The 15,967-nt window shown below is 39.8% G+C and overlaps 1 protein-coding gene across 1 annotated transcript in view; it reads right to left on the reverse strand.

The window, feature by feature from the left end:
• Positions 1–1,527: 1,527 nt before the first annotated feature.
• Positions 1,528–15,967, reverse strand: part of CLSTN1 (calsyntenin 1) — a 33,718-nt gene continuing 19,278 nt past the window's right edge. Inside the window, exons 10-19 of the mRNA XM_009325273.1 lie at positions 14,927–15,089; positions 12,728–12,778; positions 10,101–10,258; positions 9,282–9,430; positions 8,538–8,764; positions 7,940–8,110; positions 7,192–7,337; positions 5,508–5,643; positions 4,893–5,077; positions 1,528–4,205 (exon numbers count right to left, since the gene is read on the reverse strand). Of these exons, the coding sequence (XP_009323548.1) occupies positions 4,011–4,205; positions 4,893–5,077; positions 5,508–5,643; positions 7,192–7,337; positions 7,940–8,110; positions 8,538–8,764; positions 9,282–9,430; positions 10,101–10,258; positions 12,728–12,778; positions 14,927–15,089 (1,581 nt within the window). The 3' untranslated portion in view covers positions 1,528–4,010. The remainder of the gene's footprint in view (positions 4,206–4,892; positions 5,078–5,507; positions 5,644–7,191; positions 7,338–7,939; positions 8,111–8,537; positions 8,765–9,281; positions 9,431–10,100; positions 10,259–12,727; positions 12,779–14,926; positions 15,090–15,967) is intronic.

Consider the following 15,967-nt stretch of genomic DNA (forward strand, 5'->3'; position numbering starts at 1 on the left):
TTTAAGAGCCAGATTGGTGGAGACCAAGCATTCTGCGCCCAAGCTTAATGGGATATAGAGAAGACTTGCCACAATCATGGAATAAAGTAAGGTTGGCAGGGATCCTGCCAAAGTACTAAATAGGAAATGCAAAAAGGGGAACAGCAGCCCAACACTCAATCTCCTAACAGTTGTTTTGATATTTGAAGAAAATACTGCAGGATTTAGAGCTCTTTGCATGCTAATCAGTGAGAAAACAGTACTGCACACATCTAACTCACTGCTCCCTCAGTCGGGAGAGGCAGACGTTTCTGACCTCTCCGTGTTTCCTCCCTTGGGGTGGTATGCCCAGACTCCGCTTGCTTGCAGAGTTCCCTGTGGCCACACAATTTTGCTCCATTTTAAAGAATAGGTAAGTATTGCTATTGCCTTCCTTATTAAACTAATTTACAGAGCAGAAAGTATGCAAAAAATATCAGGCCATGTGCAAGCTGAGATGCACTTGAAACCACAACAACCTCATCAGTGGCTTGTACGTTCTTGTGGAAGGGAAGAAACATACCACACACGTAAGCGTAAAAGCAATTCTCTGACACTGCCACCAACTGATAATCCAGGATCCTGCCTGTCATACTGCAGCAAGGCAGTCTCGCCTGGTAGTTTCCTCAGTCACTCTTAGGTACTTGGTTTGCAGGCTCGCAGCAGTTCATACCTTCAGCCGTTGCTTTGGTAGTGTTTCCAGAACACTCGGGCCCCAGTTTTCCGAAGTACAAAGCAGCAGTGCTGACGTCATCTGTCCTTCAACTTTAGAAGTGCAATAAAACAAAACTGTATCAGCGTAAACTGCAAGAACTGAGCAATGCCAAAGGTGTTTCTCAATCCTGCACAGTTTTACAGAGAGGTTACTTAGTCTAGAAAATTGACTTACCTACAAGAAGTAAAAACATCACTGAGTCATGAAGTGGACCTTCTTCCTTGTACACCCCTGGAATAGCATCTTGAATGAAAGGCTGATGGCTGTATCGGGTCAGCAAAGAGCCTTTGACTCCAAATTTACAAAGCAGCAGCTCGCCTGATAGTTTTCAGCAAGTTGAATTGTACTGAAGATTGAAACTTAAATCACTTTCAAAACTATTACATTTCACTATAAATAAGTACCTTCAGGTTTTATAAATATGCTCGAAGTGATACCCCTTTTCTACTTCTATTTATTTAGAGATGTTTCTGTGATTATTTTTTTTAACTGTATAAACTGATCGTGCTTATTCTGTTGCCTTTGAAAAAAGAAGTATTTTTTTAAGCCAAACCATGGTTCTGCAAGAAGAGAATGTTTACATGTTTAACTTTTCAGTTGCTTTAGGTACATGTTTTGTAAGTCAAAAAATAAAGATTGATAAATTGTACACAAGGCGGCCAAAGTCTGTCTATGCTTGACATCAACGAAAACAAACCAAAACTCTTCTACCGCCACCAGCACAGGCAAATTAACACACAGTTAATGTAACTTGGTTCAACCTTGTTCCATTCAGTAAGAAATAAATGCAAACAACCTTTAGAACCAGAAATTTATTGTAGCTTATAGACTTTCCAAACTGACCTGTTACCAATATACACATCTGAAAAGTTATACCCACAGTGGCTACAAACTGCATCAGGACGTTTACAACCTTTCAGTATTACCATTATTAAGTCATGATCAGTTTTGGTCTAAAATACAGCAGCTACAGCAACAGTATATGGAAGGATAAGTCTTCTACACATTAACACAGGACAACTGTCAGACATAAGTTAAAAGTTTCCCAGTTTACTTAAAACTAGCAGTTATATTACCACGTAAGTAGTCAAAACCATTTCCCCATTTTAGAAATCTAAAATTTTACGTAAAAAAAAAAACAAAACAACCCCAAAAAAACCAGTAAGCTAGTTTTGTGGGTTCTCTTCCCTGCTTCCAGGTCCATCTACTATTGTAAAAGGCACTCCACAGTCAAGCGTTACCCCAGATAAAACCCACCATTAGATCCCATTACACACATCACCAGGTGAGAATAGGTCTGCTTGGAAATCAAAACTATAGAAACTTTTGGATCAATCTTTAGCTTGTAACTCTTTGAATTGCGACCCTTTGTGCCCCGCCCTTTGGCTTGCTTGTTGCTCCTCTAGCACGCTTACCCGGTGTGCAACGCTTCCCTGCTGTGTACTGTCAGCCACTAACTAGCCTGCTAGGACACGCGTGGTCTGCGCACCTAGAACACAGGCAGACTGCATACAAGATCAAAAACGGGAACTTTGCTTACCGTGCTGAGGCGTGAAGGAAGTCCTAGTCTCCTGTTACAAGCAAAACAAGTTACTCTTTTTAATCCACCCCCAAACGTAAAGATCAAGTAGAGCAGATATGCATTATTCGAGGCTCTGCGTAAGACCAAATGAAGTTAAATAAACGAGACCCGCCTTACAAAAAACCCAGCACTCTCCACCACGGGGTCATAACTTGCTTTTCGTACCTTTCAGCTATTTCTTCAGAAAAAAGTCCTTTGCAATTCCAAGTTAGAACTTTGATCAGAAACAACCAAAAATCATCTGGACTTGGAATAACATTAACGTGATTCCCAAGGTTTTCTGGTTGGATAATTTATGCTATAGCTGTCACCAGCAGGAAAGCACAATTACTAAGTGTAAACAAAGGCTTAATACACCAACAGTCCAAGTTACTGTACAAGGGGCTACAGGGAATGAGCAGGAGTGTGTTTAATAGAAATGAGATCAGCTATGCCCTAAACCCTCCCACTACCACATTAGAAAAACCGAACAGCCAAAAAAAACCCAAAATACCTAGCCATGTAGACCGGTAGCCAAGGTGCACAGGTACACAGGTCTCAGGCTTTCCAGCTTCAGTTACCAGTGTAACAATCGATCAACTAAATGAATAACCCGCCCTGTCGGCAGTGCGAACAGACCACCATTGTACCACAGGCAGCCTCGCTGTAATTAACAGGAGCTGTGGCAACACACCACAGCAACAGCACACTGATTTGCCCACCATCCAAGTAGTGTTTTTTCCCAATAACTTACAAGCTCTTATGCCAAGACTTAATTGGAGGGGGGGGAAGGAAAAAAAAAAGAAGGAAAAACCCAAACAAACAACTGTATTGCACAGGGCAGTTGAACCTCTGCAGAGGTTCCTAAAGCCTTTAGAATTTCTCACAAGCTTGTCCGTTCCCTCTGCAAAAATAAAGGAGATGAAAGAAAAGGGAAGAAAAATTAAAGAAAAAACAGAGCGGGGCATGAGCGAACATGGCAGTCAAGGCCAATGACACTGTATTACTGAAACATCTACACTAGATAACTGTGCCCGTGCTCCTGCTGCAGTAGTATGAGACTTGTAAATTACTTCATGCTTCATGATTTTTTACTTTAGCATGTTTTAAACCCCAATCCCTGTTTTCACTACCACAAATGACATAATTACATAATTGCAATATATTTACAAAATATTAAAAAGTCTGTTAATCTTCTACATATTAACCTCATTCTGCCACTTTACACATGCACTAATTTGGGGAAAAAAATTAAAAGAAATCAACAGGCTGAAATGAGCAGCTTTACCCTTTGTCAACAAGCAATCTTTGCATCTTTTAGAAAGAGAAAAAGGAACAAAGCCAAGTTTGTTTCACTGAGCAAAAAAAAAAAAAAGACAGTTCAGAAATTCATGTGCAATGGCTACAGATCTGTCGAGTCACAGCTGAGATGACATGAAGGAAAAAGTGCAAGGTGGTTCCTCACATAGCGTAAAAAAAATCCAGTCACTGAGGCATGGCTGAAGGAAAAGAGGTGCTAACTACAATCCTAGAACAGCATCAGGAACTAGCTGACATAACACAAACACCGGGATCTGTGTGGGTTGGATCTACTGGCCAGAATGATTTTTTTTTTTTTTTTTTTTTTTAAACCACCATGAATCCTTGGTAGGAATGGAGTGTATTACAGCCGAGTCTTCGAGAGCAGAAACATAAAGACAAAGGGAACAGCTAGAATCAATAACTGAGGGTAGAGTCATCCCATTCCAGCTGTTGCTGTCTATTAACATTCTGTTGGTCCTCCTCCTGCTCTCCCTCTTCCTCCTCACTGCTTTCAGACTCTGCACTAGTGATGTCATCTTCTTCTCCATCTTCACTTTCTTCTTCCTCTTCCTCCTCTTCCTCTTCACTGCTGTGTTGATCCTCATAAGTCTGTTAAGACAGAAATCAGCTGTTGATATCATCCTGGCCAAAATTCTTTTTATTCTTTTGAATTCAGGCACAAGGCACTATATTGAGAAAGAGCTATTACAGATTCCTTACTGTTTGTAGAAGTTCAGCAGTAATTAGGCAACCAGAAAAGAAAAAGGAAGTAGCGCTCTTTAAAATAGCTTTGCAACATTGCTTATCAATCCTGTCACTCTGAACAAACTAATTCTGAAGTGTGATCCAGTACTTCAAATTCTATTGGAAAAGGCTCTTTCAGTAGGGTCACACAAAGAGCATTACGGTTGCGCATCTTTCTTGCTCCTGATTTTCTAAAAATTCAGACGTCAACCACAGAAGAAGGAAACATCATAAACACAGATGTTTCGACAATAAATTCTTGCAACTTTGGAAAAAAGCGGACCATGGTTACGGTAGGGTGCAGCATGATAAACACTAGTGTCAGACACTGACCTATAAAATCCAATTATGTATCGTGAAGCTCTAACCCATGCAAGACCCCAAACGTAACTGCTCTTGGCATTTGTCACTGTGGCGCATTCGTTAAAAATTCACAGTTCACATCTCTACTCTGTGTTCAGTGGTTGGTTTTGCTCTACTGCTCTGCTCATGCACAATCATACCCATTACAGCTGAAAAAGGGCATTTTAAGTGCTGAGACACCAGCTTTACCTCCATGGGGTTCACAGTGATGGTCAAAGCAGAGTCATCCCAGTCCATCTCATTTTCCTTTCCAGTGTCCTGGTCCCGCATCGTTCTCTGATGTGCAGCTCGGATTCGGAACACTCCCAGAATAATCATAAAAACCAGGAAACTGACACAAACTACAATCACAACCGTGGCTGTACTGGGAACGACTGCAACAAGAAAAGAAAAGGAGTTTCTTAGATGATGCTGATAAGTAACTCTTACACAATGCTAATAATTAGTCCTCTGTTCCCATCACCTGCAAGAGGGCAATGGCATTATACAAATACTGTATGTAGCTACACAGAGGCAGTTTGTCTAAGGCCACTTAAAAAAAGCTGGAGAATAAGAACTAAAACTTAGTTCCTTAAGTATAATTACATCCATCTGAAGGACTTGCAACACATGGAAAGCAGATTTCACCACACACAGAGACTCCTCTCTCAAATGCCTATTCTTCCTCCTCTCACATCCTACACCCATGCCAAATTAATATAATTAAAACAGAAAGGACATACACCACGAGTCATCAAGGGAATAATGCTGCAGTTCTTTCCTCACGCCATTTTCAGCTGAACTTCAATGACTGAGAATTCTTACCTGAAAATGGATGAGGGTTAGCTAAGTTGTGACCAGAGAGATCAACAAATGTATGATGCACTGGATGAACAAATTGTGGTTGTGCAGCTATGTGATTAGCATGTTCAACTGGGTTAGCTGTGTGGATAACATTCACCTAGGAACAAAAAGAAAATGTTAAACTCCAGAAATGCAACAGTTTATTTCTGAAGAAGACAGACAGAAAGACAGACAGAAAGAAAGAGAAAAAAAGAAAAAAAAAAATCTATTTCCCAGAGCAGGCATCCAAATTCTCCTTCAACACAGCAATGGCTTGTCTCAGGGGACAATCATTCCCATCAGTAGCTCCTCCTGTTACAATTCCTCGTCACAAACCCCTTCAGTTTCACAGCTCTCAAAGCTGTTTTAGTCTGCCTGGCAAGTTTGTGTACAGACACCAGTATTTCAGAATAAAACAGATAAAGCCAGTTTATTCTCAAATTTGGTAGCCAGCCATTTTAATCCTGAAATAGCAGTATATACAAAAGATATATAATACAGTAATTACATTTTCTTCATTCCCATCTTTTCTTATTCTGCTGTATATCTTCAGCTAACACCAAAGGAAAAAAAAAAATCCCATATTACAGTCAAAGGGTTAAGAAAAAACTATTCTTTACAGTTTAACCCATACTTAGCAGAGCTGGTTTTTAGGTACAACTGCAAGCTCATCATTTGCACAGCGTATTTCATGCTTCCTTGCCAAACAAGCAGAGATAAATATCCCCCTCCTGTGGTGGAACACTGTGCTAGAGGGTACCTGACCAGCTGCACAACAGGAAGAGAACACGTTTACTAAGGAACAAGGAAAGCATTTGCAGTTCAACACGTTGGTAAGATCCCAACTCAAGCTCACAGAATTTCCTCAGGGAACAAAACCACATTACTTAATAAAAAAATTTCTGTTCTGCAACATGAGAGGCTCCCCAGGCCACCATAACCACCCAACTAGCGGTAAATGCAATTAACTTTACTGTCATCCCTTTGGTCAGCTTTAGAAAGTAGAAATTCAAGCTCATAGCTGAAAGATGCAGAAATACCTGACAGTTCCTCTCAATATAAATAACTTCACATTCCAGCACCCAAAATTTTAGTGCCCTTTATGTTATCATCTGCTGTACTTCCATAGATTTGATATAAGCATACTAAGTAATAATTGACCTGTATTCTACTGCAGAGGAAATACAATTTTAGCCTGTCTGTGCTCTTACACAAGCCCTTAGTATCAGCATTTTAAGCATCACACAAGCAAAACAGTAAAGGGCCCAGCAAATTCATCTGCAGAATCCTAGAAGTTAAACACGAAGGCCACTCAAGTCTCTGGTAGCATTACTCTTACTCTGTTTGCTAGTTTTTTGCTAAATTAATATGCTGTCTTTCCAATTCAACCTTTTTGCCTTCACACTTCCATTAGCCATACTATTTCTTCTACAACACAACAGTTTCACCTCTGTTTAGGCAGCCTTATTAAAACTGAAATGTAGGATTAAGAACACATTTATATATAGAATACAGCCTGAAATGCACACGTTCGCTAATATTTATTTACAGGACAAAAACCTAAATCAACAATTGATCGATTATCTATCAGTTGAGGCAACAACTTCCATCCTCCTAGCCATCCATGCTCTAAAACTTCTCAGAGCGATCAGATTAGCTTACATACCTCCACTTTAAACTCATTGCTGACATAGCGTCCATTAAGCTCAGAACAGACTAATTTGAACTTTCTGTCAAAGAGAGAAACGGTGTGCCAGTTTCTGTAGTGTATCAAATGCAAAACTTCTTCATAACTAGCCATAGTATCAACCCCTGTCGAGAGAAATAAACAAGTAAAATAATTTGCAAAAGCCTAGTGCAACATCACATACTCGACAAATACTACTCCCTTTCTTCAAGGAGGTTTTCTTGGCCAACAGATTTTCAGTTAGTAGAAAAAAGCTAACACCATAAAGACAAACACACGCATCTGTGGCTCCACTGAAATTCTGTGGATTGATTCTGTGATAAAATCCTAGACCCAGTTAGTCTTTAGAGGGATTTTGGAAGCCTTTCTTTCGAATACATAACATATTCTGAACATAAAATAGAAAGAAATTATGCATGCTCCTAGGCACTGGATTATCTGTGCAAGGAACAAGCCTTTTCTGGGGCAAAGTGTACTTCATTTCCACAGTCCAGAGGTAACCTGCAATGTGGGACATGAGAGAAGAACAGAAAGGAGGTTCTAGAATGATGAGTTTTCTAGAATTGCAGCTTTCCACAAAGTAGTTGTAACACCTCTGAGCTTGAAATTCTAGTCAAAAACAAAGTATTTGGAGTAAGGTGTTACAAACCATCCCCCTACCACACTGTTCCCGTTATCACCGTCTTCAAAGCCTTCCTACAAAAAGACCAAAAGTAGTAACCCCTACCTGTGATTATCATGCCCAGGTTGGAACTACTCATCTCAATGCCTTTCTGCTGTAATCGTGTCATGTCAATCTCCAGGCTTTCTTGTTCCTGATTTAGTTCTTCTCCTAGCACCGTCACCTCACACGTATCCAGGTTATGCATGATCTCTTCAGATACCAAAGACTCTTGTACTAAAAAGCAGAGAAAAAGCCAAAGATGAGGTAAGCAGAAACAAAGGTGAAGTAGACAAGAGCCCAGGAGCTATAAAATGTCACATGCAAACTCAACTCTTCTTCCAGAACAAACATCAAGATCTGGGCCTGAATTAAAGAGAGCAAGTATTCATGAAATAATGATTTTAAAAAAAACCCCAAAAATAGAACACAAACAAGGAATATTTACATGAAGATAATGGCCTGGGCTTACTACCCAGGTAAATTTTTGTTAGCCCAGAGCAGAGTATCTACACTTTCCCACAAGAGATATACACCTTCTTTTCCCCTACTAGATTCTGTATTAAAAGAGAAATCCACGCCTCTTTGCAAGAGGAAGATCCTCCAACATGATCATTTAACGGGGTGAGGGCAGGCAACAGTCCTAAGCAGAAAAGGATGTTACCTGTAGGATCTTCATCGCCATCTCCCTCTGGCTCCACCTCCCGTGTAATGGTGCTTATTATGCGAAGCTCAGGAAAGAGGGCAACACCCTCAGAACTCTCAAACTCTGAAGCAGAGCGGGCAAAATGGTTGATACCACTAAGGCTGATTTTCGGTTCCTCTGGTTGCAAGACCATTACATATCCCTCCACAGAAGGAATGGAGACACAGGCCTCTTCATTGAAACATCTATGAGATACAGAAGCAGTTTTGCACAGTCAAGGAGGCTATTTGAGAGGGAGGCACAATTATGCAGAGTAATTGCTTCATAAATTTTTAAGAAGCTCTGTCTCAGACCCAGGAGTCTTAAATGAATTCATGAACTGCGTTGGAAAGTAAGAATTCCCCACCAAGGGACCAATCTTACAATTAGTTTTTACTTACAGTTAAGATTTGGCCCCATTTTCTATGCTATGACTAACAGCCACAGATAACACCTTTAATGAAGGCTGTGATCCTGGAGACATACTCACAGCATACCCTTCACAGCATACCCCTGCAGTAAGTTCCCCCCTATCTTACACACTCCTTACTACATTCTCAGGAAGAAAACAGAGTGCTGCTGTAAAATTCATTTGCCGTTTTCAAATGTGCGATGGTTACACACAGCAAGACTCCTTTGTTTATCACAACTGAGATACATGAGCGCCGTTCCAGGCTTCAGTATCACCGTACAGAGACGCATTATTTCAGCACTAGGACATACTTGACAACACTGGTGATTTTAAGCCTCCGAATCCCAGGTGTTGGGAACTGGCGGGAATTCAGATAGGAGACGTGTTGCATGGCCTTATCAACTCTGTCAATGTCATCCCCTTCTAAGGTCAGCGTTGACTGACTGGGGTTCATGTGGATCTGAAACAACAGAAAAATAAATAAATAAGAGAACACCCAAACAGTAACACGATCAGGTCATTAAAACTGGCAGTTCAGCACTACTTAGCCTGGTAAATGCTAGGATAATTACATCTGTATTCAAAGCAGTAAGGCCATTATTTACTGGCCTTGTAGCACACAGTCTAACTGCCCTATTCACTTCCCTATTCCAGTGGAATGTATTTAGCGTTTCATTCTTTAAGAAAAAAATCTAGGCACTTATGATAGTTCTGATGTGAAGATTCTAGTAATGTGGAAGAGAGACAGCTAATATAAAGGAGAAATTTAGCTCTGTTCACACAACCTTGCTACTAAAAAAAGGCATGCAAGTTAGTCTCATTCTACTAAGCTGCTTGTTAAGAGTATCTTTTATGAGACAACCTGGTATATCTGGTAGAACAGAGAGGCTTACAAATACGGAATTTCTCTTCAAGACTTAAAGAGAACACAGTAACTCTCATTCTTGACCGCCACTAAGACCATGTCTATACAAGAAAGATTTCCTAGTTTTCATGTAATTTTAATGCAAAATGTCACAATTGAGTAGCTTGTTTTATTCGGGACACCCCTGCTAACTCTGCCAGCAAAACTCGTAACTATTATCAGCAAAGCAATATACATGCTCCCCTTTATCCATATGCAACTTTACCTTCACGCCCTTGCCAACACCATCAGCCATTTGCAAATCCAGTCCCTCTTTGCAAGTATATAGGCAATCTATCACTTTCTTGTTTTCCAGTTTACCAGAACGAATCATCAAACCTGCCAGATTGCCTCGGAAAAACTGAGCCATGTGGAGTTCACCACCTTCATAAAGGGAAGAAGGAAAAATCTTTATATGTTTTGATTCTTTTCTTTTTTTTTTTCTTTTGTAAAACAACAAATATGCCTTCTGGTATCACAAAGTATTATATACATGCGGGTTAGTTTTTATCGATTCTGGGTGTTAACCTTGTGATTATGTTCAAGCATAAAGAAAGAGTTAAACAGTTCACCATGCATACGGCCTTTGAAACAGGTGTGGCCATCTCGAACTGTGAAACTATTTCCGTAACAAACATTTCAAAAGAAATCGCCCATACAGCGAGGTGGTGTTCTTCAGAAATGAAAGACAGAACCAATGAGATGAACTATGAAACCTGAATCTTCATGTTGAGGTAACGCCTCCTACTAGTCGGTTCTCTACGAAACGGGCAATGCCCATCAGGATAGAAGACGACAGCATCCTTCCTCTAGATGTTAGCTACATCTAAACCGATCATTACAGGCCCTTTTTACACTCAAAGGACAGAAAGAAACTTCACAAAGTGATTCAGCTCATTCTGAAAAAGGTGTCTAAGAGTTAAGTGCTCCCCTCTAAAGGTGCCGCCTTCTCTGTATGGACTCAAGTGAGCAGTTTAACCTCAAGTAACTAATTTTTAGATATCTGAGTTAAGGCTGATGAATTGCAACCCAGTAAGCCCCTTATTGCTCAGATTTTTTTGAAGATGACATCACGATGATCACCTAGTCCATACCTTGCTAAATAATGGGGGCCACAGAACACCACCCGGAAGTTTATATTTCAAGGTCATCACTTACTAAGCTACCAGATTTTTAGAAAGATGTCTAAACTTGTTTTAAAGATTCTAAGTGATAAAAGATCCCTGGCGTAACTCAATAAAATTTTCAGCAGTGAATTGTCCTGCTACAAGTTATGTGATTTCCAGTTTAGATTTGTACAGCTCCAGCTTCCAGGTCCTGGATTCTGTTACATCCTTGCCAAATTAAAATGTGATGCACAGCTAGAAACCTCTTGTCCATTATATCTACACCATTACAGGAATTCTTAGACTTTACAGAAAGAGTACATATCTTGAATACGCTTTTAGAAATACACACTGATTTTAAGCGCCTCAACTCAAGACATAAAATCCACCAAACTATCACTAAAAATTTCTAAGAAAATAAAACCCTGTAGCCAACCTGAAATACCTGGTAGCCAAAGCTTTTATGCCCATTCACTATAATTAGAACTTTGTATCAATTTCTGACCAAGTGAGTATCCACTGTAAATTACACGTCTGTCTGAGTTACATACCGGCAACCTGATCTAAATGTGAAATCGATCTTGCTTTGAGTGGGGAGCAGAACTACCTGACTTCCAGAGGTCCTTCCCAACCTACTGAATAATTCTATGATACACACACACACCTACATAGAATCATAGAATCATTAAGACTGGAAGAGACCTCTAAGATCATCGAGTCCAACCGTCAACCCAACACCACCATGCCCACTAAACCATGTCCCTAAGCGCCTCATCGACACGTCTTTTAAATACCTCCAGGGATGGGGACTCAACCACTCCCCTGGGCAGCCTGTTCCAATGTTTAACCACTCTTTCAGTAAAGACATTTTTCCTCACGTCCAATCTAAACCTCCCCTGGCGCAACTTGAGGCCATTTCCTCTCGTCCTTTCGCCAGTTACTTGGGAGGAGAGACCGACACCCACCTCGCTACAACCTCCTTTCAGGTAGTTGTAGAGAGCCATGAGGTCTCCCCTCAGCCTCCTTTTCTCCAGGCTAAACAACCCCAGCTCCCTCAGCCGCTCCTCAGAAGACTTGTGCTCCAGACCCCTCACCAGCCTCGTTGCCCTTCTCTGGACACGCTCCAGCACCTCGACGTCCTTCTTGTAGTGAGGGGCCCAAAACTGAACACAGTATTCGAGGTGCGGCCTCACCAGTGCCGAGTACAGGGGCACGATCCCTTCCCTGCTCCTGCTGGCCACACTATTTCTGATACAGGCCAGGATGCCGTTGGCCTTCTTGGCCGCCTGGGCACACTGCCGGCTCATGTTCAGCCAGCTGTCGACCAGCACCCTCAGGTCATTTTCCACCAGGCAGCTTTCCAGCCACATACGTACATCTATATACATATATTTATATAGGATGAGGTGCATTTATGTTTTAACAAAACCGGATGAAAGAAATTACAGCTGATATTTTACATCAGCAACTTATTTTACACCACTTCACTGCAATCACAATGGTTGCACATTTGTACATGGATGTGCATTTGGGTGCAACCAAAAAAAAAAACCCCACCAAAAAGAAAGCAAAAAAAATCAGCTGATGAAGCTCTGGAAATAGAAGCACAATGAAGAAACAAGCCTAGGAGAGGATTATGTGAAGGTCAATGGCCCAAATGCAATGCCTGCATTTCATGCTGTGTGCCAGATGAAGCAATGTCTTGGCTTAAAATGAAATAAAACAGTAGGGAAAAAACTCCAGCAACCTGCAGAGGTCTCAGGCACAGTTTCATTGTCATTTTCATTTCCTGTATATTCTGTAGAAAAGCAAGACAAAGAATAGAACAATAGCGAAAGGACCAAGTAGTTACAATTTGGCAAACTCTCTTATCACAGAAAATACCCAGCAGCACTTCCCCCAAAAAGTCTGCTTATACTCGACCCAGCTTCTCAAGGATTACGAGTTCTTTGAAACACTAATAGCTGCAATGCAGGGAAGAAGCATTACCACGTTGTTACAAGAACATAACATTCATGACAAGACAACCTGAAGAGCCCCATACACAAGCTGCAGTAAAAACAGTCACACCAGAAAACACTTAATTTAACCACAGATACCCAATCTCACACAAACCACTATTAGTAATGAGATACAGGTCTATCAACTGGCTCAATTTATTTTCTCCTCTCCCAACTACTAAAGGGGAAATTAAGGTGAGATCTAGCCTATATCAGCATATCACCAGAAGGTATTAAATGCTGATCAAAAGGAGCCACTACAGACACAGATTTTTTTATCACATTAATAGTATCATATGTATTAAGCAGTCAATTTATCAGATGGAAACGTCTGGGGGGGTGAGCACCAAAAAATGAAAAAAAGCTTTTAATCTTTTAAGAGAAATGTTAAAAGAACTTTCTCAAAAGTGTAAAATCTCTCTCTCCGTAGAGGCGAGCTGTGTATGTAACTTAGAACAGCCTGATTTATTTTAAAATCTTGGTGAGACAAAGAGGACGGCCTTAAGCACTAACTTCACTCCTTTGGCAGACTTTTTTCCCCTGCGTTCTAATCCCCTAAAAATCAGGCTTTTGGTGGAATTTTTGAAAGGTAGGGCCTCAAGTTCTTGTATTCCAGACTTTTAATGCTCCTATTGCAGTGTGCTGTCATTAAAAAGAAAATTCTCATCAGAAGAAATTAAAGAATCATATAATGGTGCCAATATGAAAGCACATGAGTTTTTAAACTAAACGTATATGCTTGTGTTAGGATGCAGAACATATATGGAAGCCATTATACAATCCATACACTCGGCTGGAACAGTTTCCAAGCTCCGGTTTCTTGAAAACCAGTCACTATAGCTTCCCTTTGAGCTAGAAGAGATAGTTGGAAAGTCACAAACAGAATGAGGTGAATTATGGAGAAAATAATTAATTGACTCAAAGAAGGGACAACAGAATGAATTTAGCACTGAAATAACATTAATACTGAAAGATAGTGCACTTGTTACAAAATAGTAAATTTGATGGAGAGGGTATTTTGATAATTTAACCTTCATTCATACTTCAAAGCCTTAAAACTCAAAGAGAAAAGAGACATAATAAGACAGAAGACTGTTAATTTGATTAGAACGTCTCAAAGCTTTCCATTTGTCCTTCATTCACAAGCTACTTCTATGCATTATTGCAGACTACAACTACGGTCCGTATTCTGAACTACAATAAAACATGAATGATTTAACACTGTTTTATCTCTGACCAAAAGATCAGCTTTATACCAGCTAGGGTGTAATTTAATCAACAAGCAAACATTTCAGTTCAGGACTGTGAAGCAAGAGCTTTGTTACAAAGATCTCTAGTAATTAATCAGCCTCCATGTTCAGATGCACCCTTCTCCTAGGTTTCGCAAGTATTAAAGCACATGAATCAGCATTTCATAGCCTGCAGAATATCGTGTTTTAAGCCACAGTCTGCATACAATAAAGCAGATGCTTTCTATGTTTATTTTTATAAGCAGAAATGGTAAAATATCCAAGAGACAGCATCATTGTGTTCCTTAGCTGAATTGACTGCTGGTCATGCTCCCATTTATGAGAACACTTTTTCCACAATATGCTTTTCAACCTGCTTGAAATTAAGTGTTCTGCTTAGTAATCTGAAGTATACGACGTACTCTTACAACTGTTATTAAAAATAAGCTATCTATATTCCATGGTTACCACAAAAATCACTTTGATGGAATGCTGCTTGGTGAGTAGCTTCATATTTCATACGCACCTGTGGCCAACGAGCAAAAAAAGACTAAAAGAGGCAGTATGTGATACTAGCTAGGAGCAAAAATAATCTGCAAAAGACAAAACAAGTTATCTTTCATGCACTAAAAAGATCCGCTATGTACTTCTAGGCTAACCACAAAGATTTCGTTAAAAAAAAGTTAATTAAAAGTATTAACAATTGTAAATAGTTACCTTGCCAACATGCTCCAACTACTAGCTGTGTTTCTATCTTTGAAGGATGAAGAGGGTAATCTTCAGTCACTGGGAAAGGATCATATGAAACACCGTCTACATAAAGAGTTACCGCAGGAAATTCAACGTTGAGAACATAATGATGCCACTCTTTGTCACACACCTGAGTAAAGAAAGTTTTAAAAATTCTAATTTTTTTTTTTAATTACAGTTGAATAACTGATCTGATGCACATTTTGCATATGCACACATGCAGACGTACTGACAACCTATAAGCCTGTATAGACATACTTTAAGTTTCATACCCAGCACGCATCTGGAAAAAAGCAAACCAACTGTCAAATGTTTATAAACAGTTTCTTTTCTTCCCTTGCCAATATGGGAAGCTGCATGTATTTCCATTCCTTTAATTTTTATAATATCTAATAACAGCATATTTAAATTTAAAAATATGTATCTACATGCAAGCACATTCTGAAATACTGTTATAACGCAACATTACTTGACAAAGGACCTGTATTTGCTGAGAGGGACTGTTTAGAGAAAAACATGACCATTTTGAATGTAAAAAAAAAAAAGCCTTCCACGACAGAATTATTTATAGTGAACGCTGCTTAGTTTTTGGAAAGTAACAATCTTCCCATAAGGACATTTATGGGCATTTTACCATTAAAACAGTATACACTGCCCTGCATAGAAAACAGGACATAGTTAGCTATGTTAGAAAGTAACTCATTGTTTAGGTAACTGGCAAAACAGACCTGTAATAGTAACCTAAAGCAACTAAAAGAACCTTTATAAATTCACAGATATACAGGGTTATTTTATCACTCAGATCCAGAGGGCTGGAAAAGCACACAAAATATTTAGTCCCTTCTGTCTCACTCTTCATGATCACGAACATCATGAATTCATAGAAGTAAGGTCTGCAGATCTTAGTAGGGCTGAAGTAAAGATTAGTTATTACAGCCTTCACTTTCAAATCTAAAATAATTAAGAATACAGGACTGAAAGAATACAGACAACTCTGCTCTCTAAACA

Source organism: Pygoscelis adeliae, unplaced genomic scaffold, assembly GCF_000699105.1.
Source record: "Pygoscelis adeliae isolate BGI_AS28 unplaced genomic scaffold, ASM69910v1 Scaffold36, whole genome shotgun sequence".
NCBI lineage: Eukaryota > Metazoa > Chordata > Aves > Sphenisciformes > Spheniscidae > Pygoscelis > Pygoscelis adeliae.